The sequence below is a fragment of the Erigeron canadensis genome, chromosome 7 (assembly GCF_010389155.1).
Source record: "Erigeron canadensis isolate Cc75 chromosome 7, C_canadensis_v1, whole genome shotgun sequence".
NCBI classification, from domain to species: Eukaryota; Viridiplantae; Streptophyta; class Magnoliopsida; order Asterales; family Asteraceae; genus Erigeron; species Erigeron canadensis.
In genome coordinates, this window is record NC_057767.1 from 8,291,766 (window position 1) to 8,316,250 (window position 24,485).

The window sequence follows — 24,485 nt, forward strand, 5'->3', positions numbered from 1 at the left end:
CCCTCTATCTAGGTATCGAAGTTGCTTTCCTAAAGTTCTGGATTTCTTATGCATCTTTCTTAATTTATTCTTCATTTTCTTTTGTTTGGTTGTTATTAAACTTGGTGTAGTGGTGTTAGTGCATAACATAAACATGTGTATTTGAATCGTAAATTGTTTGAACAAATATATCTATGATAGAATAATTTATTGTTGCCTTTCACCTAAAAAGTTGTGGATTCAACCCAACTGAGCTAACATAATGAAATGACATCAATAACAAACGTAATTGCAATAATTGAAGCTGCAACACGCTAGCTAAAGTTAACCGGTTGATATGAGTTGAGCACATAAAAAAAACAAACATATGTAGAATCAGAAAAAATAAGATAGAATAGAAAATTTGCAACATGTATTTTTTATAAATCTAATCTCTTTTTAAAATATAAATTTCAAAAGTCCATAATATTATTATGGATGGATTCGGAGGTAAAGGATTGTTAAAACTCTTCATAAAGAAGTTATAGATATAACATAGATGTGAACAGAACACAATCATGAGCCATCTACGAGTACATTTGTGTAATATTATGCCTGTTATTTGAACCACCACTATCGGCTAGAGCCTAGAGGTCGGTTTGTAAACTCCTTAGAATGATGGTCAGAGAAGAGATTTGGAACAACGTTGGAAATACATTGGTTAAACCGCATACATGTGTATGAGGAAGAAAAAACTCATAATCCCCATGTAATTCGGGGGGAAAAAAATCCTCTATTTACCCGTTTGTTAAACCATGAAACTGAACTCCATTTTATGTTAGACACAAGAGAATGCAAGAAACCAAATTAATAACTTCCTTTTTAAGTCTATAGAAACTGAACTTCCATTATTGTGTATGTACATTCAATTTTAAAAACCTCATGAATCAGACCAACTCTTTCACCTTGAACTAAAATGCAATAGTATCCAAAAACTAGTTTTTAAAGTCTCGATCTTCGAATGCATTTTATAGGATTAAAATGTGAATGTCTCCGGCCTGAAGTAAACGTGTAAGAGGAAGATGACGAAGACCTTAAATCCCAATCTTCAACGTTTTTTGGGACACAAACATCAAACAAGATTTGACCAAGAATACCCTGAGGGTTGACCATTGGTGGGGCTGACCTTGGAATGAAGCGTTCTTTAGGGGCATCCTGAACGGACCCCACATCTCTCCCTTCATGGTACTCGACTGAGCCAGGCACGACAAAGTGGTCATTCATATCAAGAGTGATTCTATGGAAGCTCTGGTACTCGTTTGAACTGGAAACTGCTTCCCTTAGGTGGTTTAACGGTTCTGAGGTCACACTGTGAGACCCACTGACTCGTTGGATTCTTTGTGAATAAATGGATATAGCCTTGGTTAGCAAGTCAGTCACAGCAGCCTTGTACTCAACGGGATGATGCCGATAATGACCTGCGCCAGTGTTAGTCAGTGTATGTCTATATAGCAAGTCAGACGTGCTTTAACTGGAGTGATTATGTAGATTTGAATGACTAGAATAATTCGCGGTACACAAATGAGATAGTGTTTGTGCTGTTGATATGGTAAGAATCAAATACTCCCTCCCTCTCATAAAAATTATACACGAACAAAGAAGAGCAATTTTAATATAAGATTTAAGTCACCAACATATGACGTACTTTTCAATAAAAATGTTCATTTGTATCGTATATTTTTCGTCTATCTGGGTCATTGTACTTTTTATGAAAAACTGTACCTAGCTTATTAAATCATACACTTGGATCTTTGTACTCTTTGAATTTTTAAATGGGTATCTCAACTGTATTAAACACCATACAATTACACAAAAATGAGTTATAAAGAAGGTAGCTGAAGTCAATTATAATTCACATAAGTATATGTGCATAAAACAAGTTTTTGGTCATATAAGAATGTAGAGAGGCTGTAAACGAGCCGAGCCAATCCGGAGCTCAAGCTTAACTCGTTTCGGGCCTAATGAGTAAAACTCGAGCTTGGCTTGTAAGTAATCTTAGAGGCTCGAGCTCGCCTGGTAGCTTAAATAGATTTATTTTTCAACTATTTTTATATTACATTATAAATTAAATTAATTGTACATAGAAATATTCAGATATTAATTTCACAGTTATAATAATTATATATATATATATAGATACATATACTAAATAACTACTGTATAACTATACAAACTAAATTTGTATGTATTATATATGAGGCCCGTATAGCTCGCCAGTCTAAATGTCTAATAGAGTTTAGTGTTCGAAGCTCAGGCTCATTTATTCCAAGTTAGACTAGAACCTAACTTGAGTTCATATCGGGTAGGTCGTATATATGAACTAACATGACACACAGTCGTGTCACTTGTACTGGAATTTTATAGTGTTGTGGTATAGAACTTAACAGGGTAACCCTTTACCCAAGAAAAGGGCATTTAGGCTCGGTTCAAGCAGACTTTGAATGATTCAGACTCAATTAGCTCAAGGGTAGCTTTGGCATATTTACACAATTAAATCCCTGGACAGGAAAAACCTCCTCTACAAAGTTTGTGTGGTGTAAGTTTTAAATTACCTTTTAGTATTTTATTTTATATTTTCTATTTCCTTTTGATATTGTATTTATATTTTGCTTTTGGTATTGATGACATACTATCTTATACACGTAGTTTTTAAGTGTACTTCATAAGAATATAGAATGCAATGTGTATTTAAAGAATTAAAGTTCAATATGTTAAAATAGGCAAACTTTCAAATTGAGAATATAGAAGCATACCTACATGAGGAGAGCTAGTCCAGTTCACCAACTTGACATCAGCACCAAGACTTTCTAACCGTTGGGCAAAGTTGCGGATGATTTGGTAAGGAGCAAGATCATCATTTTCCGAGCAAAGTATTAAATATGGTGCTCTCATTCTCTGCATTATTTTTAAGATATAAAATGAAAAGGAAAAACTATATAAGAACAGAAACAACTTGAACTAGAAACTAACAGAAGCTTACTACAGTTGAGTACAGAGTCTGCCAATATACTGCACGCTGTGACTCAAAACTACTAAGGAACAGAGCATCAAGGCTAGATGAGATGCCATTTGCAATCCATTTTGCTATTGTTGGAGGACTAGACAATTTAAGAATACTCGGGTGAAGAACAAATCGTGTGCCCAAATCACTTGTGAAATCCACAGGAGTCGAATCGAATATGTGTCCAGAAAGACAATCTCTAACTAGTTGAAATTCACCCTTCACCATAGAACACAACAGATTTAAGATAAGTGAACTGTAAAGCACACGGCAGATAAAAAGGTACAGTGGTAAACCCAAATTATATGACTTTCTGACATTTTTTATCGACTAAACTAGATGTGACAAAATAGTCAATGTTGGATAACTGGTCAGATTGGGTTTGAGTTAAAACATTAAATATTGTATGGGTTGGCCTGGGTTGATCCGAAACACTATTTGTTCATATTTAAAGAGCTAAACAATTAGCGTTAAATATGCTTACGATAAATGTGTAACTTGTAAGTTTTAGATACAATCAGCAACATTCGACTTGTATGACACCATTTGACATGTTTCCCCTACAATTTTAGTGCGCCCAGTTGACCCGTAAGAGATAAACACAACCATAATCGGCCTATGCATAAGCAAATGGGCCAAAACAGCCAACTCTATAGAATACACCTTGTTATAACAACTAATAATCTGATCAATCATATAAAAACAACGATGCTAAGGAAAATGAATATAAAGGTGAGATGGTACCAGATCTCTACAAGATTCACCCTTCGAGTCAATTATCTGTACCAAAAAGATTCCAAGTTAATAAGCAGTAGGAAGGTATGAAACCCTTTGTAAAAAGAAGGATGGATCCAAAAAGGGCATACAAGTTACTCGTCATTTTAGGGTGCATCAGAACTTTGGCCAGCTTGACAAGGGTATTTTAATCCATTCTCCAATCAATAACTCTTACAAAAAATATGCAAATAGAGGTTGTTTGGATGCGCATTATAAAAGTGATTGGATAATATTAAATAATCATAATCACATAAGCATTTGTTATAAAGTTGCGGTACATGGCCTTTGGAGTTGTATTATATAATCAGGAGTTTGGGTGTCTGTCAAATTCCAATTATTTAATGAATCAACAAAAAGGAAAAACAACCAAGGAGAACCATCTATGAAGAAAAAATAAGAGAGAGGGACTCTTTTGTAAGATTTCTCTATCCAGGCATTTACTATTAATTGTTGCTACTTCAGCTCAAGCCTCTAAGTAATAATTCAGTTCTAAATCAAAAATCAGAACAGCCCTATGTAGACCGCTACCACAATGGTCAATGTTGAATAATACTGCATGATTGGTTTTAACATTGTGAAAACTTGACGAACAGTTTTCTTTAGTAATTTAACACTCAGGAAAATACACCTTATGTATATTTTACCTGCAAAGCTTTGTACATGCAAGCTTTGGGACCACCAGAGAAAGATGCAAAGACAACTGGGCATGGCCTTTTCCTTAGCTCCTTCATTTCAAAATGAACATAACATTAGTATTGAACCTATTACATCTTGAATTAACAGATCAATACTCATACAAAAAGAAAAATTTTAATGTTGTCACTGTCACTAATCAATATAAGGGAATTTGACTAGTCAGAACACATAGATTTTTAGATTATTTTACCAACTTAATGAATTACATTACCATGGAACAGAGAGATGATGAGTAGAAGAAATTTTTTTTAAGATATTTACTTACGAATGGGTTAATTTTCCTTATGTTTAAGCTATAACAAATCAAACAGGTAAGAAACTAGATGCAACAAAACCTGGCCCAACAGATCAGAAGTCACCCAGTGTGTGTTAAAAGCATAAAACCTCCAGAATTATGTTATTCAAAATACTATAGCATTATTGAGTAGGATAATACTAGTAACTGCATTGACACACTAATTCCGTATAAGTTATTTTGAATTCGTTCCAGCCCATATCAAGTGTTACCCGTTTTCACCTGTAACCCAGCCCACCCTGCCCATGTTACCACCTCTAACTCTCTTAGGCTCTAATTTGAATATTATAAAACTAACCTTAACAAGCTCGTTAAGAATGTCCAGTGCCAACATATGAGCCTTATCAGGGAAGAACCTGTGAATCAATATAGCCAACTTTAAATAACAAGACATATATATACAAATAATGGTGAGCATTGGTTCAAAAGTCACTTCTAGCTCGTTTTGTATATCAATCTACTTCAGACTTGCTAAAGACTAGTGCTTCATAACAGAGAAATAATCAGCAGGGCTCATGTAAGACACACAAAAGTGGAAATTCAATACAAATTAAATTTCTTTATGTTTTCGTTAAAATTCTCATCTTCTAGTCCGACCGTCCAGTTATGTAAATCATCAGTATTCGTTCACAGCCATCATTGTACGTTTTAGTCTTCACTACTGTATTTATTTATTTCAACAAACCTATCAACTAATCTACAGATCTAGTCCTACATCAGAATTATGTAGCGAATACATAACAATGTCAATGTGTGCTTGCCCTAACGGTAAGAAGATAGGAACTCATAAGTGAGACAGTTCAAGCCTAGATATCACCTTCCTCACTTTGAGGACATTTCAATATACTTTGCCATGTTGGCCCGCAGAATTGGTTTGTGGGGCCCCACAATAGCAGTCATAGTTAAAAAGAAAACCAACCATGATAATTGATCTAAAGTACCATACGCAATATATTACTTCATCTACCCAAATAAAAACTTCAATAACTTTCTCCATATTAATTGCAAAACTTCAGTATCTTCCTAAACTGGCCTAATTGCATATTCGATCCAAAGAACAACACGCAACATGTCACTCCATCTACCCAAATGAAGAGTACAACAATTTCTTCCCATAATAATAGCAACAATTTTAGCAATTTTTGAGCTGAAAAAAGAACCTAATTTTCCCCAATATCATCTTCACATAATAATTGTGAAACCTAATCTTAGTCCGCAACATCGACTTCTATTTATATACCAAAGTTTAATCAAAATATTTTCTAACCTTCCAGTGAAGCAAGACTATTATAGATATCCTAATCCAAATATTCATGCATAAACAAGTATACTACTTAAAATAGAATCAACTTCTTAACTACAAGCTAACCTCCGTAACAACTCATATCCATCAGAACCAACAAAAAACTATCAAAACCCCAAAATGAAAATATATAAAAATCCTTACTTTTTTAAACTTACTTTTTCAGGAAAACTAACTACACTCCATATCCTCAAGACTGACCTATACTTAAATAGAAGTTAAACTAACAAACATAAAATAGTACAAAAAGATCAAAGTACTAAAATCTTTATATCCTTCCAATAATGCAAGACTAAAATCAAAAGTACTAATATAGTTAATTCATCAACAAGCATGAGATAAAGTAATCCGGGTAACACTATGCTACTATCGCGAGGATTTGAACCCCTAACCTCCGGTTTTAAGATGTTGCACCTCCCTTACACTAGGCGACCATTGCGAAGACTTTCAAGAAAACTAACTAAACTTCAAACTTCAAGATTGTACTAAACTAAAAAATAAACTAAACTAATCAACATAAAACTAAAGTATCAAAAATCAAAAGGATATTTTTCTTATGTAGTCACAAAGTTCTAAATTGAGAAGGGTAATTTGGAAATAAAATAAACATAAATATAGATATAGATATAAGGGGTTGGAGAATACATACAAATTAAGAAATTGGGAATGGCAAACAAGTGAATCCCAACCAAGAGAAGAGTAAAGATCAACATAATTCTTAACATGTTTTGTTTGGCTTGACATCCATGCAAATACAACCACAATTCCTTTACTATTATTTAATCTTGTTTTGTTTCCCCAATAAAATCTGCCCCCAAATCCCCACATTTCTAATTCTTGATCAAATGGAGCTGTAATAGTAGCAACAAAAGATGGCAAAGTCTTAAAGGTGTGAACTTGGGATGTGGGGTGAGGGAATTTTGGATGATAATTACTTACAGAAGTATATATATATATCATATATATACAGAGATAATATTGGTTATTGGATGATGATGGAGAGAAATGGACAGGAGGATGAAGACATTTTTGGGGAATAGGAAAAAAATAAAATACAAAAATAAGGTGGTTGGATGGATTGGGTAAAATTAGCTTTAAAGTCAGAGTTAGTAGCTGAGATGAGAGTTTCAAATGCTTAATTATGTTTTTTCATATAATTTAGAGGTTTAGAGCCCTGTTTGACCTTTGGACTAAACAAAGGATCGACAATCGACTCCAAGAAATCGAGATACATTAACTTAATCGTCCTCTCTCAGTTTCTCTTATGTTTGGATCATTTAGAAAACTCAAAACAAATGCTTCTTTCATCAAAACCCTGTTCATACACAAAAAGATCAAATTTACGGGTTTTTTTGGATATCAAATAGATTAAGTGTATCACAAAAAAATGACAAAAATGGTGAATTTCAACTTTTGAACTTTGTTTGTAATCTTTCGCATCTTTGCTAGAATGCTAGCCTTCTAATTCAATCAATTAAAAAAAAATGAAGTTTAGAGGTAGTTAATAATAAGCAACTTTAATGGGGTGCCTTTTATTTTTTATTTTATGTGTTATAACTTATAAGTTACTAGACTTATGTCCGTGCAATGTGGCGTCGGTGGGGGTTGTGATGGTTGAGTTGGTGGTGGTGACAGTGGCAGGGGCGGCAGTGGGGACGGTGATGGAGGCGATGATGGTGATGAATGTGAAAGTAATTGATGTTAAAGATGGTATTATAGTTATTTTAAGTGTTGGGGGATTTGTACTGTAAATTTCATAAGAGTATTATAAGTATATTATACGGAGATGTTTAAATTAGTGAATAAATGGGAAGGGTATTTTTGGTTTTTCAAAGACAGAAAGTTTACGAGGAAAAAAAAAGTGATTTATTTTATTAGATAGTATAGATAAGGACACAAATTATAAAGTCTTTAAAATTACGAAAAATGATTCATTTATAAACTTACATCTTTTTTTTTTTCCTCACACAATCGATTAATGATATATTCCATATGATTACATAATCAAAATAATGAATATTACAATAAAAGATAAATAAATCTCTGTTGAAAATAAACAATGATTGAATACACAAAAATTAACGACATTTTTAATATAAAATGACTTATTAACAAAAATGAAAATAAAAATTTTTGTAATTTTATTTTTTTTAACAGTGAGTTATAAGTTAGTGTTTTGTAGCTAGATATCGAGACACCACGGTGATATCTAATTGAACAGTATGCAAAATCTAAACCACGCATGTCTGGATGAAACCCAGGACCCCACCCCCATCATTAATAATCCGCTTCTACAAATGTAGAAAATAGTATTCGAACTTTGTTCGATTTTCTTAAGGTCTAAGACCTTACCAAAAAATACAAGCTCATAATTTAATATTTACCGAAAAACAAACATGTTGAAATATTATGATATAATAGTTTTCAATGTAAGCATTAAACTTATACTAATAAATTAATTAGTTTTGGTTCAAGTTTGTTATAACATGAATGTTTAAACCTTTTTTTACATATCTTTGATATACTAAATAATATAATTTTTACTTTTTAGGATGTAGATATAAATTATGATATAGATGTGTCATTTGGCGGATTAATATGAGGTTTTCCTCCCACTGTGGTTCCTTGAGATTTCAATGGCATCCTGCCCGAAGGACGTAGGGGCCGATAAGTGAGACGAACAAGCTCTGACCATTTAAACGTTCAGGGGGGAAAAATAATAAGATTTTTTATATAATTATTAATATATATGTATAATTAATTTTATTTGTGGACTCATATATATATATTTTTTAAATCGAAAGTCAATATTAAAACCAAAGTTAAAATTACAAGCAAAAGTTAATTTGAAGAAAAAAAAAAGTTGTGATTGTTCGATAAAATCAAATATTTTTTTAATTTTTTTTCTTTTTTTAAACATTCAATCAAGATTCGACATTAGAGAAACCTTATCGTATAAGAAACCTTATCGTATATGAAACCTTGAGTTTTCATTAACTATGGTCTTAAAGTTACAAACTTACTAGTTAATAATACTATATTTATTTTAATCTGTTTGTAAAAAATATGTTTAATTGTTTATAAATTCTATGTAATTTTTGTTTTATTTTTTTCATGATGCCAAATTTTTTATTTTCTTCCAGTATAATTTTGATATTTTTCTTTTATACCATCTTAATACCAAATCTTTTTTAGAAATAAAAAGAAAACACTAATAAAGTGGTAGGTTTGAAAACTCATCTTTATTCTCATGTAAAACCTATACCCATACAACTTATGCTATGTTGGGCTAATTGTCTGGAAAGTATTTCAACTTTGATAATTTTTGTTTTTGTGGGACTCCAATAAAAAAAAATTCTATTATTGGAAAAAAAAACCGGCTAAGACATTTTTAATGGAGTCTTGGTTAGGTTTCCAGTCACTTTTTAATTTCCATTCCATTTTATATTATTTTTAAAAAAGAAATAATGATATTTTATGCCAAATAAGCTGCCACATCATCTTCTTTCCAAACTTATTCGACATCATTCAACATCCCATTCAACATCATTCAACATCCCCAAATTCTTTTCTGTTAGATGATTTTTTTGCCAGCTATAATCCATGGTGGTAAGTTCATGTGATTTTTTACATCTTCCTTTTTAAGTACACTAAATCAAATATAATCAATCAGGGTCATCTACATATATAAGAAATATTTGAATAGTATTTGTTCAAACAATCATGGTCATCTTCATATAACCAAATCATGGCTACCGTAGTTACACATTCACATCCATATATATATATATATGAATTTATATATACATAGCTGGACAAATCATGGCTGCCACTTCGCCACGAGCCGCCGCAATCCCATCTCCGTTTAGATCCCACTTCCCCACCTCCACTGCAACCACTTTCATCCCATTACATTACAGCAACCAAAATCAAAGGAATAGAATATTTTGACTTCTAAAATCATTACTCGAACAGAAATCTCTAGCCACCATGCATATATTCAGGCCCCACCATCGCCACATTAAAATCATTGTCACCGCCATGCCATGGAATCTCTGCCCAACATCAGCTTCAACCATCACCATATTCGTTTGAGGTTGTTTATTTACAAGATTTGTTTTTGTGTTTGATTCATCTTTAGAAGGCTTTAGATCTAGTTAGATTAGGGTTTTCTTGGTTTTTGGATCTTGAGATACAGAGGAAGATTTGTAATACGGTATATAGATCGGTATTTTATTGTTTGGTATATAGATAGCCTATATATTATATACAAAGGGAAGATCTGTAGTGTGTTGTGGATAATGATTTTGATTTTGGGGATTGTTCGTTGGTGGTGGTAATTGGGGGCTTGTGTTGTATCAGGCTAAATTATTCATTTATATAAATTGTATAATAATTATAATATACATGTGGCTCCAAGCTGGCAGATAATGTATTAAAAATAATGATAAAACCGTCTAGTAACCGTATACGTAAGCAAAAATTGATCGGAGTCCTACTAAAGTAATTTTATCCGGTTTCAATCTCTATAATAGAACTTTTTTTTGTTGGAGCCCCAGAAAAACAAAAGTGTCAAAGTAAAAAACCCACAATAACTCAAATATTAAGTGATACAAATGAATGAATAAGATGCAAATAACTAGCGATTAATTTAATGACCCGGGACATATGAAATGTCGGGTTAGGCTTAATCTCACCTAGTGACCTAACCTAACAAGTTGGAATCTAAACATGTTTTTCCATTAGGTAACAAGACCGAACCACATCAAACCAAACCAAAACTAATAAATTTAAAATTTTGAGACTTGAAAGATTTATGTATTTTTCTAACAATAAATGTTTAGTAATTAGTTATTCCTAAATTTATAATTAAACATCTATGTCTAGATTTAAACTCAAGACCTCCATAGTAGTAATTCTCCTCACTTTTTAGTCTAAAAAAATGATAAAAGTAGTTATGTTTAAATAGAAACAAAAACAAAACCAAGATTGGTTCGCTAGAAGCTTAAGTATAAGAACCAAACCAAAGATAGTTGATACCGCTTTGTTCAAAGTAGAAATGTAGTTTAGGCATAGATATAAAAAATTTAATGCTTTCAAAGTAGAAATGTAACCAACACATGGTTCCTCTATTGATCACCAATTGTAAGTTCAAAGTAGCAAATGTAACCTACTACATATGGTCCTTCAATGCTCACAAGATGACTTTATTCCCCCAGGCTCCGATATCTTATCTATAATACCTTATAAAGCAAATTGGATTCCTCCCTTAACTTAATCAAGAACCTGATAAGACAAAAACGCCCTTAAATAATTTTCCTTGCTAAGCACTCTCTCACGTGATATACCAACTATGCCCTTCAACCATTTTCGTCTCTAGCAAAGTAAAACCCTATCAACGTCACTACCAGATTGTCTTCCCCACCACCGCCGCATTGCGCGGGTACCATGCTCGTTCACAAAAACAAGTACTTGTTTTAGGTGAAGAGTGTCGATTGACATTATTCACCGATATAGCAATTTCGTAGTTTTTTGTTATCATTAAGGTCTTCTAATACTACGTGTGGGATAATAACGGATAATTTTATATATGTTATTATTTTACCGTGGTTAATTTATAATGCTTATGTCAAGTAGCAAGAAATATTTGTATCTATATGTCAATTATTTCATAGTCAAGTTATTTAATGAAGTATAAGTTTAGACCATACAAAACAATTGATGTTCAAATTAAAAAGATTATAAATAGATATACTTTCTAACCAATAAAAAAAAGTATCCGTCGAAGTCAATTTAGCTTTTAATTGTAATATTAACAAAAACTAAACATAACAAAATAATTTATTGTTAACAAAATCTAAACATATCAAAACTATAACGAGACAATTATTTTTCTAGTATTTCATTGTCGGGTAACCTTATAAAATACTAGCACAATAAGAATTATTTTTCTAGCTTTTCATTGTCGGGTAACCTTATAAAATACTAGCACAATAAATCTTGCTCAACATATGCACCAAGCCTAACCATTACATTATTTTGGTAATCATATGAAAGACTAACACAATAAAACTTACTAAACATATGCACCAAGCCTAACCATTACATCATTTTTTTGTCAAAAGTTCTCTTCCTCTCAATAGTTTTGCTGAATAGACAGATTCCTGCTACTCAACCTTAATAAATGATACCTAAAATTACTTGTTTTTCCAGATATGGCCCGACGGACTGTTTACGTCCAAGTGGTTTGCTGATGAAGTTTTCAGGTTTCGAGAAAGTGAACTTAGTGAACCGGTGACAACCTCCTATTGGTTGATCTCTTGTACCAGTTTTTCAAGTGCATCTTTTGAAAGAGGAATATGCAAGCAATCCTGCCCTTCAGAGTGTCTTTTGACCTTGACCAATTCATGGTCTTTGAATTCCGTCAAATGGGAATTTAACGTGACCTGGCTACTCACCAGAAATCGCTCTCTACAACTTGTGAACAACACATCAATGGGCATTCCTAAATGTAAGGAAACAAAGGCTCAGTATGTTGCGAATCAGAAAGAAAAGAAAAGAGATTGGTTCTTGTCCTAGAGATGAATAAATGAGCAGGGTAGCAGTTGGAGTGATGTCTCATAACCAATAAATATATTAGTAAGCCATGTTGGGAAACTTTGTATTTCCGGAAAAGAATCACTATCAAATATAATTACAAAATGTATTCTATTTTAACAATAATTGATGTTTTGTATTAAACACTCCAGGAGGTCTCATGCATTAAAAATTCATTTTGCATGAATCACAATCCATTTAACCGGTTTCATTTTAGCTTGATATTTATAAATGAACCCATTTGACTTTTTAAAATATATATTACCCGGGCTGACCCATGCATAAGTATATCTGTATATGCGTTAGAACTGCCACCAGCCCGATTCATTTAGACGTGTACTAAAATAGTTATCCATTTTCAGTTTTCACATAAACTTGTTTTAGCCAGTTACCCAACCCACCCATTTTGTGGACTCTAACCATAGTAAATGTGTACCTTCTTCATCAAGATGGGCTAGTTGATGTTCTACAAGAACTTTAAAAACGCTCTGGGCATTAGGCGTCAAACTCTGTAAGACTATTGAAGCAGTCTTGACACTTTGGGAAGTACCACCATGAGCAAGAATAAGAGGATGGAAGACTCCTTCAATCTTGTATGGTGCAAAGGTAGGAACATGATGCCAACACCAATTGAACTGTACATGAACCATTTTCTTGTCCCACACTGCCATCAATTCATTGCACAATTATCTTACAGAGCATGTGGCAGTCCAGTACCATTTACTTATGTTCAATTCAGGTTATCATCTCTAACAGGTCAAACGCGTAAAACATGTAAATTTGACTTGAAAGAAACGAGTCATGTGGGTTGGAAGTCAAGTGTACAATAATTTAACTATTGTAAATTGTAATCATATATGTCTTGTTGATTGATGTTAATAAACTTAAAATCTTTGGATGGGATCTATTTTGGGTCAACCAGACCTCATATGTACAACAAACCGGCCAAATTGCCACCTCTAGTTTCCATCTAATGGTGTGAAAAATGAAGATCTAATAAATACAATAAACTATGGGATTCTAATGATAACATGGCATCAACTCGACAAGTCAATAAAAGTGAATTAAAATGACATTCACCAGAAAAATAATTTGCTAATATTAAATTAATTAATCTCCAGGTCTCATTTGAGAAAAAGGTGGTTCTGTGTTTAGGAGTGTAAGTATTTGCTTTTCAAAAATATTGTCCAACCTGAACTATCATGTCAAAAGCGACCTTTCTTTGTAAAATCTGATATATATGCTTTCAAAAGTTGGTTCCGAAAATAACTGTTCTATCATGTGCATCAGTCATGCAAACCTCATTGCACAAGTTGTAGAAAACTACTTTTACATGATAACAAAGTAGAGGTACCCAACTTTTGTTTTTGGATTATGTACTCGTTTTATCTCTGATAGGTCAAACAAGTAAAGAGAAAGATAATAGCTTGAAAGTAAAGTGTCAACGCATCTGACAGGTCAAAGGAGCTGGAAGTTGTCCAAAGTGTATATACAATGTCTAAAAACCTCTTTAAAATCCTTTCACTTTAAAAAACTTATTAATCAGATATCTTTATAATCATTGATGGCAAACAACTTCGTTTTAACATATAGTTTAAAGATAGTGATGGCACCTAAATGCGGACCGTTTTGACAGATTATCTAATCTGTCCATCCACTCAGTTTGTCGCCCCCAAAGAAAGTGGCTGAAGAAAACAACATCATGGATAAGAAATTTGTAATTTGATGGAATCCACTTACAAAGAGGTGCATTCACATGGTCAATAGAAGCTACAACACGAACATGAGAACAAGCAGCGATTCTTGCTAGGAGATGCTGACTGTCAGAATCTCGCAAACCAGGCCCATCAATATTGTGAATGACAAGACAAACCGAACATCCATCTTCTGCTGCATTGTTCCCATCAAGAAAAGCAATAAGATCATCCATTGAGCGGGAGTTAAATGGTTGTTGATCTTTAAGCAGGCTCCGAGAAGCAGACTTCTGTTGATCCCATAATGCTTCAGCCATTGCCACGGCAACCTGCAAATGTATCATGAAACTTTAGAAGAAGAAACAACGCTTAGCATGTACTTAGTTTTTCTATCAAACAAAATGTTCTAATTATGTCTCTTAGGCATACATGTGGCAATATTAACCAAGTTACTTATACAAATATTAACCATGCTTGTCATTTTCTGTAATATACTTTACAGATGCAAATTCACAATTTCACATTCACATTTTGATACACACAAAACACACACACATGCGCCACACCCCCCAACACAAACTTGCACATGATAGCGGGTCAAATGAGTAAAACCAAGTTACTTATTAACAATTTTGGTCATGTCTTACCTATAGCGGGTCAAATGAGTAAAACAATAAAAACTATGAAATCAAAGAAAAAGGTTAAATGGGTTAATCAAGTCAACACTTTCCTGGTGTGTAATTTAAAATATACAACCTTCTGAATGGCTATATCCAAACATTTATATTATTATTTTTCTAATAATATAGCTCTAGTGATGATATTACACATATTGTTGACTATATACATATAATTAAGATTAGAAAAATACAGTTTGCATATCAATCAACCCAATCTGTACAAAGGTTACACATATCAACTTGAATCCGTATTGACTCGCTATCCAGTCCGCCAGATTCGCCCATTTCGTTACCTCTACAGCTCTAGTTATGAGACTCTAGCTAATGACATCCAAAATTCATGTATAAGGGTGGTTTTGGTATCATTAATTCAGGAGTCATTCAATAATTGATACATTGTTCTTAATGTACTTTTAAGCCATATCACTTGATAAAGTAAATGATAAAAGAGTGGAACGCTTTATCGATCAAAAAGCATACATTAGCTGTAAAGTAAATAGAGATGAAAATAAAAGTGGATAAGGAGCTATTATCGAACTTCACCAACTTGGAGTGCGTAACTGGAAGCTCAGACAGTTTTCTATGAATCCCATTAAACATACAATAACAATATTTATTAAAAACAAACACCACCAAGATCTACAAATTAAAAAACAAACTGAACACAACAGATATACTTTTAACTCTCCTCACAAAAAGGGTGTTAGAATAGACTTGGTTTACTCTATCTCTACCAACAAATTTAACAAGGCTGCTTATCTCAGACCAAGACCGGACTCTTCCTGGAGCCTCAACAGAGATCCCTCTCCGTTTACCCGATTTTATTTATCTCAGGCCAAGTTTCGAAGTCAAAAGACAAGTAAAGAAAAAAAATGACAAGTATGAAAAGGAGTCTTATTGCTGGTATATTTTCAGCAAACACCATTTTCAGGTAGTAAATGTAGCTAAAAAGTCTCAAACAATTTCCTTTGGACAACGAAGCAGCACACTGTGCAGCTTATGTGGTTTGCAACTCAACATTACACAGCCTAAACAGAAATGCCTGATGAGATACAAATATCATAACTAGAAGAAATCAATCTTTCAAGCAGACAAAACTGGAATCTAAGGTCATTAAACTTATGGCCTTAATCTATACAATAAGTTGATATCCTCATTACTAAAATCCTAGAAAAATGGATAAAGGAAATATATGAGCTTAACTCTGTTAAAGAATAAGTGAATGCCACGTCCTCCTACAAAGCCTTTAACCACATAATGTGATAAGCTTTTGTGACAATATCTGCTCAATAATTAACACAGAAGTAACGAGTTGCATCTACAAACAGCATACCTGTTTAAGATTGATTGATTGGAGATATCCATTAACAACAATCACGCTATACTCAGTTAAGGCGGTTGAAGCAAAATCTTCTATCAGCGTCTTCTTAGATCCAAAACCATACAGTAGAAGACCAAAACCATACCTACAAGAGTTGTAAAAAACAACCATTATAATGGTCACCGACTTTTCACTTAGTTACCCAGCTTAGCCATGGAATAATGTAAATCAATTATTTGCGCACAACCAAGCCATCTATATTGGAATCTATTTCGGTCCGTCGCATTATTCATATATTCTTAATTTACTGAATTTCCATCCAATATTCTTGAAAAAACCAATTTTCCCCAACATCATGATGCATCAATACGCTGGTTTTCATCACTTAATAACCTTGTCCCTAAGAACAGAACGTATACTTGGCTTTATATGGCCAAGTGAGGTAGCATTTAAGCTTTAGAAACACTGACAAACAAAATGTTTAGTGTGGTGCAAATAGGAAAGATTGATACTTGCATTGATCCACTAGAAACTACTTGACCATTACGGCATTACTAGATCGAGTTTCCAAACATTCCTTCTTTTGGGGCGTCTGACAATCTCATATCAATGAATACGTAGTGAACGTTGAAAAAATTAAGAACTAAAAATATAAAAACTTGAATGAACTATGAAGATCGGTGTACATACCTCAACTCAAAAACCCACTCATTGTACAAACTTTTGTAACTATTTATCAATGCAGTAATTTCTTTCTGATGCTTCTGCTCAATGTTAGACACCTCAGCTCGAAGATCCTGCATTGCAAATTATTACAGGTATTAATATATGCTCATTCTTTTTCGTAAACCAACTACTCCTTAACTTTCAAATACAAATAGTACTTCTTTTTATTCTGAAATGTGTCCTATAACTCCAACCGGCCCACGTCAGACTGCCAAACCTATGCAAGCTAAATCTAGCTCACTTAGCAGCCAGCTCCCACTCAACCAATCCAAATATACCGACGACTTTTCCTGATAGAGTAGGTTCCTCATTGGCTCCGCTGAGGATTTAACCGGCATATTTCACAAATTCCCCAATTTCCAAAACCAACTAGGCTACAAAGCCGGCATCTTTTTACTCCTAAATTTATATACATGCTTCTATATATATGTAAAAAAAACTAAAGTCCTAAACTTTTTATGATACCAAACATCATTATATATTTATATCGATTCATCATTATCAAATTTCCAACAACTTTTTGTAACTTGAGTTATGATATTTATGGGTTAACTTCCTAGAATGCCCATTTACTTATTCATTTGTCCCTTCCAGACCGTAGACATTCGAAACTAAGTTCCGTCCAATCGTATGATAAAAAGATGATTTTGTGTCCTTTTCAAGTCATTAGAAAAAGAGTTTTTTCCAATCATCTTACAAAACTGTTAAATTAATAACCATTTTTGAATGTTTTTAATCATTTAAAAATACACATAAAAGAAATCCATCTTTTGATGGGTATTCTAAGAATCTAATATTAATACAACAATAATAAACCAATATTTATAATCCAACAAATAAATTTAAAAAAAAATTAAAAAAAAAAAAGAAAGAAAACCTGTTCATCAAGGAGATCGATATCAGAAAGCTTGTGAGCAGATTTTTTGGATGATTTTCCAGATTCTTTTGCCAAAAAATAATTTCTTGAGAATTCATGTTCTTCTTCATCTATTTCATTTTCATCCATTTTCTTTATTCTTTTTTTATTATTATTATATTATTCTTGTCTTTGAAAAAAATCAAAATTTTATATATAGAATCTGCAATCAGAATAAATATAAAGAAATAGTTGTTAAAATAAGGAAAGTGATAGTTGTTTCTTACTTTTAGCCCTAATTAGTTTCCCGCCATTGTTTATATTCTTTCGGTTTCCCTCCAACCATTTGGGCTTTAACTTAAACCCGGTCCGAAAATTAATGTACGACTTGGATAATATGAAGGTTGTTAGGCCCAAAAATAAAGGAAATACAAACAGAAACAAAAAGATATATTCGAAATTGGATTGTCACATCCTTTATCTAATATGTATAATTTTATAAAAATGATCTAAATACATAATTTAAACGTTCAAATTCTTAAAGAATGTGAGGCTAAATATATACAGGATTACAGGTAATGGAACAAAAAAGTCGTCAATTATAGACATATGATTATGTTATGTAATGAACTATTCGGATGTTTATTGTATATAATAAACTTTGAATTCTCGGTTTTTAATGTACCTGGCCAATCATAAAATTTCAAGCCATAATTATTTGTGAATAGTTCACGCAACATATCATTTGAATTATATTGTTTTGATGTTTGACGTCAGCTACTAAAGTTTGTATGAGATTTGTATAAATTTTTAACGACCAGCAAACTATTTTGATGCTTTGTACAAAATGACCAATTGACGAAAGGTCACTGCTTAGCTGACCAATTCAATCGTAACCATATGGAGTACTTAAGCCCCAAGTTGCTCTAGATATGGGAAACCCAACAAACTACCCGCCCTTATTGGTAAAATCCGCGTGGCTCGAGAATAAAATCCTAGTTTCCAAAAAAGAAGGTCACTTATAATTGGCATTCGCGCCAATGAAGCTAAGCCAAATTGATTGTACAAAATGTTTGTAGAAAAGCCAAGTAAAACAAGAGACTTGTTTTTAATTTTATGTTTTCGTGGTTACAAATTACAATATATATTGACAAACCCAACATATGCGCAGAAGTTGATTTCAATTCGCTTCTTACTCAGAATTGCAAAAGGTTTTTACAACTAATAATTTACGCCATACCAAATGTACTTTTATTCTTTATTGCTGCTTACTTTTTAGAGTCTCAAAACCAATTACTACATATGCATCACCATGATCGGATATAGAATAACAAATGTTCTAACTTATATAGGTACCAAACAAATTAATATACTCACCACACATACGCAATAAAAAGCAGTATGACGGATTGAAAACGAGCTACTTGTTTTTGAGTGAATGACGGATTGAAAACAAGCTACTTCGATACATGAGAAAATCTGTTGCGAATCCGTACACCTGATCAACGAGGTTGATTCCATATGCGAGACCACTTTTCCATCCGTAAACAAACAATTGTTTTCGTCGATTGTCAGTCATCAATAGATCCCCTTCTTTGTTCCAAACACCAAGAACCCTTATGATGCCACGAGGAAGAGGCGGTTTTTGATAAAATCTGACAATAGATTTTCCATTCTTTTTGCATCAATACCCACACCTCTACGCCACGGTCGACAATGTTATACACATACCCAACTTCACCATCTAGATCAACCAATTGCTCGGTATTCAAACATCGTTTTCTTGGTGGATTAATTAACCCGAATTCTTCTTTTCTTAAATCAAAACATACTACTAATCTTCCTTTGTCATTTGGAAAATTATTAAGAAAAGTAGTACTAATTAACCAATGCAAACATCCATTAGCAAATATACCTTCACCGGTTATGGGATAAGCCGGGACTCGAGAAATTTCTCTCCAAGAAGTCGTACCCAAGACATGTACCATGGTACGTAGATCCTCCTTGACCACCACATTAAGGTTTGGTTGCCTGTTGCCTTGTTCTCGAGCCACTACGCATACCATCTTAAAAATGTTGTTAGAATCATCAAAACCAAGCCCACATGAGTCTAGTGGGCTGAATCTTGACACAAAAGCCCAAATCTTGATGGGTGGAAGCTCGTAAAATTGTTTCCTTAATGGATGTATCACAAGCAAAGTAGTGCCATCACTATGATCTTTTGATGAATAGATTAGACCATTGCAAGAACCTATAATTATTCCTGTAGGAAATGTAGAATACCATTCCTTACATGGAAAATCCATAGTTAAGTTCTTATTACTAGCCTCTAGGGCATAATAATTAGTACTTGCTTCTTTAGCTTCAACGATACGCAAAAAACTTAGCTTGCACGGCGGGTTAGTAGTAGTAGATGATGAAAATTGGCGAAACATGATTAGCATTGGATCTATTGATGCTCGTTTGGCGTGCATCTTTTGAAGGGAAGAATCGTCCATGTAGTCGAACCATACCTTGCTCACACACTGGAAACGAGCCAAAGATTTCAACGGTAGTCTCGAGAAGATGTCGTAGATGTTGTCCCGCGGCACCTCAGCAACGATTGCCCTCTTTGAAGGTTGTTGTAGCTTCATGTTTGTTTAACTATAAATCAAAAACTTATAATGTTATAGTTGATGAATCTATCATTGATATACGAGTATAAGATTAGGACTTGTTCGATAAGCAAGACATAATATCAACTCGTGGCCAAATTCTAAGAATGTTTAAGTCTATGTATAAGGGGTCCACTTTTCTTTCTAAAAGTAATACTTACTTTTGAGGCGGGTAATTAAAACAAAAAGTCAAAAATGCATCTAATAAAATGATTGATTCATATAATGTGTTTAAAAGAACCGAAATATATATTTAAAAGAAGTTAATTTGAAGGAATGCTGATATGTAAAACTTCTAATCGATAAGACCACATTCCATAAGTTCGTTTTAGGCCCTGAAATCCATTCAGACATCCCTCTAACACACAACCGATGTTTATATATAGATTTAACTTTAAAAAAAATGCATAATCAATTTGTCTATATGTCCTTTCTGTTTGAAAAAACAACTGGATAATAATAATACTGGTGTGAAACGAGACAATTAAGAAACAAATATAATGTAATAAATTTTAAAGCTTGTGCTCCAAAAAGGAACGGGCCTAAAAGGGCATTGTCATGGATGAAACTACATATATGCAAAAGGGTGCAATTAAACTATTGAAAATGTTGAAATTTACTAAACAAAAGTAAATTAAATGTATGTTTAAACGTATAAGAGTAGGTATTTTTTAAAAAAATTTTTAGCGTTGCATTTCACCATTTACATTAAAGCTTGGATCAGTGATAAACACTCTTGCCTCTAGAGACAGAGGTCATGAGTTCGATCATCATCCCATGCAAAGGTTGAAAGATCTTTTCTATCATTTATGTAGAAACTTAAAACAACCTCTCTATTTAGGTAGAGGTTCTTTCTTCACTGTTTACATTAGATCTAGCAACCAACAAATCACTATATCCTGCTTTTCAAGAGGCTCGAACTTGTGCTCCGAAGGGAAAAAAACCCAAATGAAAAAAAGCCCCTGACCATCCCTATCGGGGAGGAGATGGGCATAAATTTTTTTTACTTTTGGCTTTATTGCCTTAATATCAATTGCTACATAGTACAATATTTTTTTTATTTTCTGATCCGTTGTTATGTTATAAAGACAATGGGTTACAAACTTACAATAAACACAAGTACACAACCTGAAAAGGAAATTGTCAAATCAAAATATCTTAACATGCAAAATGATAAAAATAAATAAAATAAAGAAAAAAGGAAAGTTATTAGTTCAAGAATTGTTTTGTTTATCTCTCAATAATTATAAACCAACATCCTAAATTCTTTTTTAAAATAGCCACAACCATTAGATGAAAAATAAGAACAAATATTAGCCATTAGATTGATTTGATGATCTCATTTACCTTTTTTAAATTATCTATATATATTTACAATTTACTATTATTATTATTATCTTAAATCGCAAGTAATTAACTAGTTATATATGAGTAATGTAATCTTAAAAAATATATAATTACGGCTAAATATATCTAACGATTTACATTCCCACTTTATTATTAATTTATTTATAAAATTACATATCCAATAGATGTTCAATCTATAAACATGATGATTTATTGCAAATATCATATCAGATGCTTTCAACTATATATATTTTTCTTTTGAAAATAGATGCTTTCAACTCTATAGCAACATCTATATACCAAAGTGTAACTATATTTAATGCATAATGCAAATTAATAAGTTATATATATAGTTATAATATTTTTAATATGTATTGCAATATATCTAATCTGTATATTATAGATTTTAATCATGTGTCAAATACACGAATTTTACAACATTATCACTATAATAGTATATGGAACAAAAATATACTTATACGTTAAAATGTAAAAATACTTATAAAATATTGAGATATTCAAATGTAAATACTGAATACTGAATAATATCAAAGCTACATGATGTAGCAAAAAGTTTTTTATACAAACTTTTCTAGAGAAGCAATATTCTAACCTTAATTACACAATCGCCCAAATTTTCATTGACGTTTTGCAAAAATATTAATTTTTTTCGTTAGCCATAATTCTCAAGAACAACTAAAATATTGATATAAATATTAATTCATATTAATCATTTATTCCAAATGTTGTAATCTCTTTAACTCTTAGTTATATTTTATTATTAGATAAATATTATGCAATAAAGCATTATTTATTTTTAATTTGTATCAAAGTGTAAATTGGTGATAAAAAATCAAAACGTGTAAATTAATTATTTATAAGTTGAGTTAAAGTGTAAATTGGTGATAAAAACTAAAAAAAAATATATATTAATTATTTTTAAATTGGGTTAAAGTGTAAATTGGTGATACAAGCCAAAAAGTCTAATTAAATGTAGACATGTGTTGAGTTAATTAATTTTGAGAAATTTAGGGCTATGATTCGTCAATTGAGATTAGGTTAGTTACCTTTTAATATATTAAGATTAAGATTATGATAGCTCATGATACAATAGCATTCAAAAATAAACATTTTTTTAGATTACATTCAGATACGAAGTTTTTTTTCTTTTTATTGCTCACAGTGTACTCTGGTTATTTTTCTGATCTACATATTTATAGGTCTATGATGAAGATTGTACAAATCTATCAAATAATTACGATTAATAAATAAACAAAACAAATTCAATGGAACCACGATGTTTACTATAATCGTTAGTAAAAACAGCAGGGGAGCTAAATTCATCTTAACAGAAATTCTTAATACACTATAATTATCTGAATTTTACATAATGTATTTTACTATTAAACATTAGTTATATTTTATACACTATAATAATTACATGTGAGTAAAATTAGTTATATTTTACTATTAAACAAAACATACTATTGTTCCTATATTATTAAAACTATGTTATTTTATACCTACCAAAAGACTAAGTTATTTTTAATTTTTTAAACTATGATATCATTGTAATATATTTTTATAATTATTATATATAATATATTATGAACATTTATTTAGAGACTGATGAATAGTTATAATGACCTTAGCTATTGTAATGTATTTTGTTGTGTTTTAAGATCGATGGGGTAATATTTATGACCTTGGTTATTGTATTGCTCTGTTATTTTATTTTATTAGATGAGATAAATAAATATAATAAGACTAGACTTAATAATTTGATGTTTAATTTTTTTTTTATAAATAAGAAGATAATATATTTTTTGTTATAATATTGTTATTAAACTAAATAAAATATTTTATCTATATTTTATTTGAAGTCTATCATTATAGGAAGATAGCAAATATATGTATCTTAATATCATCTAAACCATCTACAATAATAATAAAAACATTTTCAAATTAAAGTTTGCTCATTTTTCAACAAGATTATTATTTATATTTAACTTTATATCATCATTATCATTGTATAAATTATAAATATATAATGTACATATACGTACCAACCGTCTTTGATACAAATATATTTTGTTTCATCATATTTATACATGTTTTATTTATGGGTAATAATATATATGCTTAAAACATAGGTCTAACGATATACCTAATACATTTTTATAACTAAAAGCATAATAACTTTATCCTGCGTATTAGGCGAGAAAATAATCTAGTACTCGTAAAATAACACAATGTGATACGACTCATAATTCATGGGTGGTTTTTAACTTTTTGTACAAAGAGCTAAATTCATTCTCCTTCTATATAATTTTGCACTCACCGGTAATGGTCCACATAGTTTGGTAGTTCTACATGTTTGGTCTCTCACAAAACACTTTTTATAGGTTTTGTATTTGGTATTTACATTCAATGCACTTTCGGTCCCTGGTTTATTAATCTCATCGTCTTTTGGATTTGAGATATATCTCCAATTCTTTTTTCTTTATTATTCTTTTTTTC

The 24,485-nt window shown here is 31.8% G+C and overlaps 3 protein-coding genes across 4 annotated transcripts; all 3 read right to left on the reverse strand.

Annotated features, from left to right (window-relative positions):
• Positions 1–811: 811 nt before the first annotated feature.
• On the reverse strand, positions 812–7,087 carry LOC122607456. 2 transcript variants are annotated; one of them, XM_043780433.1, is made up of 7 exons: positions 6,740–7,087; positions 5,086–5,143; positions 4,441–4,521; positions 3,764–3,799; positions 3,002–3,238; positions 2,772–2,913; positions 812–1,436 (listed from the first exon to the last, which is right to left on the reverse strand). In XM_043780433.1, exons 1-7 carry the CDS (start codon positions 7,048–7,050, stop codon positions 961–963), a joined length of 1,341 nt encoding a protein of 446 aa, XP_043636368.1. In that variant the 5' UTR covers positions 7,051–7,087; the 3' UTR covers positions 812–960. The 2 variants fall into 2 exon arrangements, with proteins under 2 accessions (XP_043636368.1, XP_043636367.1); XM_043780432.1 differs by having other exon boundaries at positions 2,999–3,238; positions 6,740–7,086.
• Positions 7,088–12,047: 4,960 nt separating this feature from the next.
• On the reverse strand, positions 12,048–18,114 carry LOC122608584 (origin of replication complex subunit 2). Its single transcript, XM_043781680.1, has 6 exons — positions 17,986–18,114; positions 17,073–17,179; positions 16,395–16,527; positions 14,428–14,710; positions 13,124–13,351; positions 12,048–12,595 (listed from the first exon to the last, which is right to left on the reverse strand). Exons 1-6 carry the CDS (start codon positions 18,112–18,114, stop codon positions 12,396–12,398), a joined length of 1,080 nt encoding a protein of 359 aa, XP_043637615.1. The 3' UTR covers positions 12,048–12,395.
• Positions 18,115–19,535: 1,421 nt separating this feature from the next.
• On the reverse strand, positions 19,536–20,597 carry LOC122608902 (putative F-box protein At2g16220). The gene has a single exon (XM_043781975.1). The coding sequence runs from the start codon at positions 20,595–20,597 to the stop codon at positions 19,536–19,538; it is 1,062 nt and encodes a 353-aa protein (XP_043637910.1).
• Between the last annotated feature and the right edge of the window lie 3,888 nt (positions 20,598–24,485).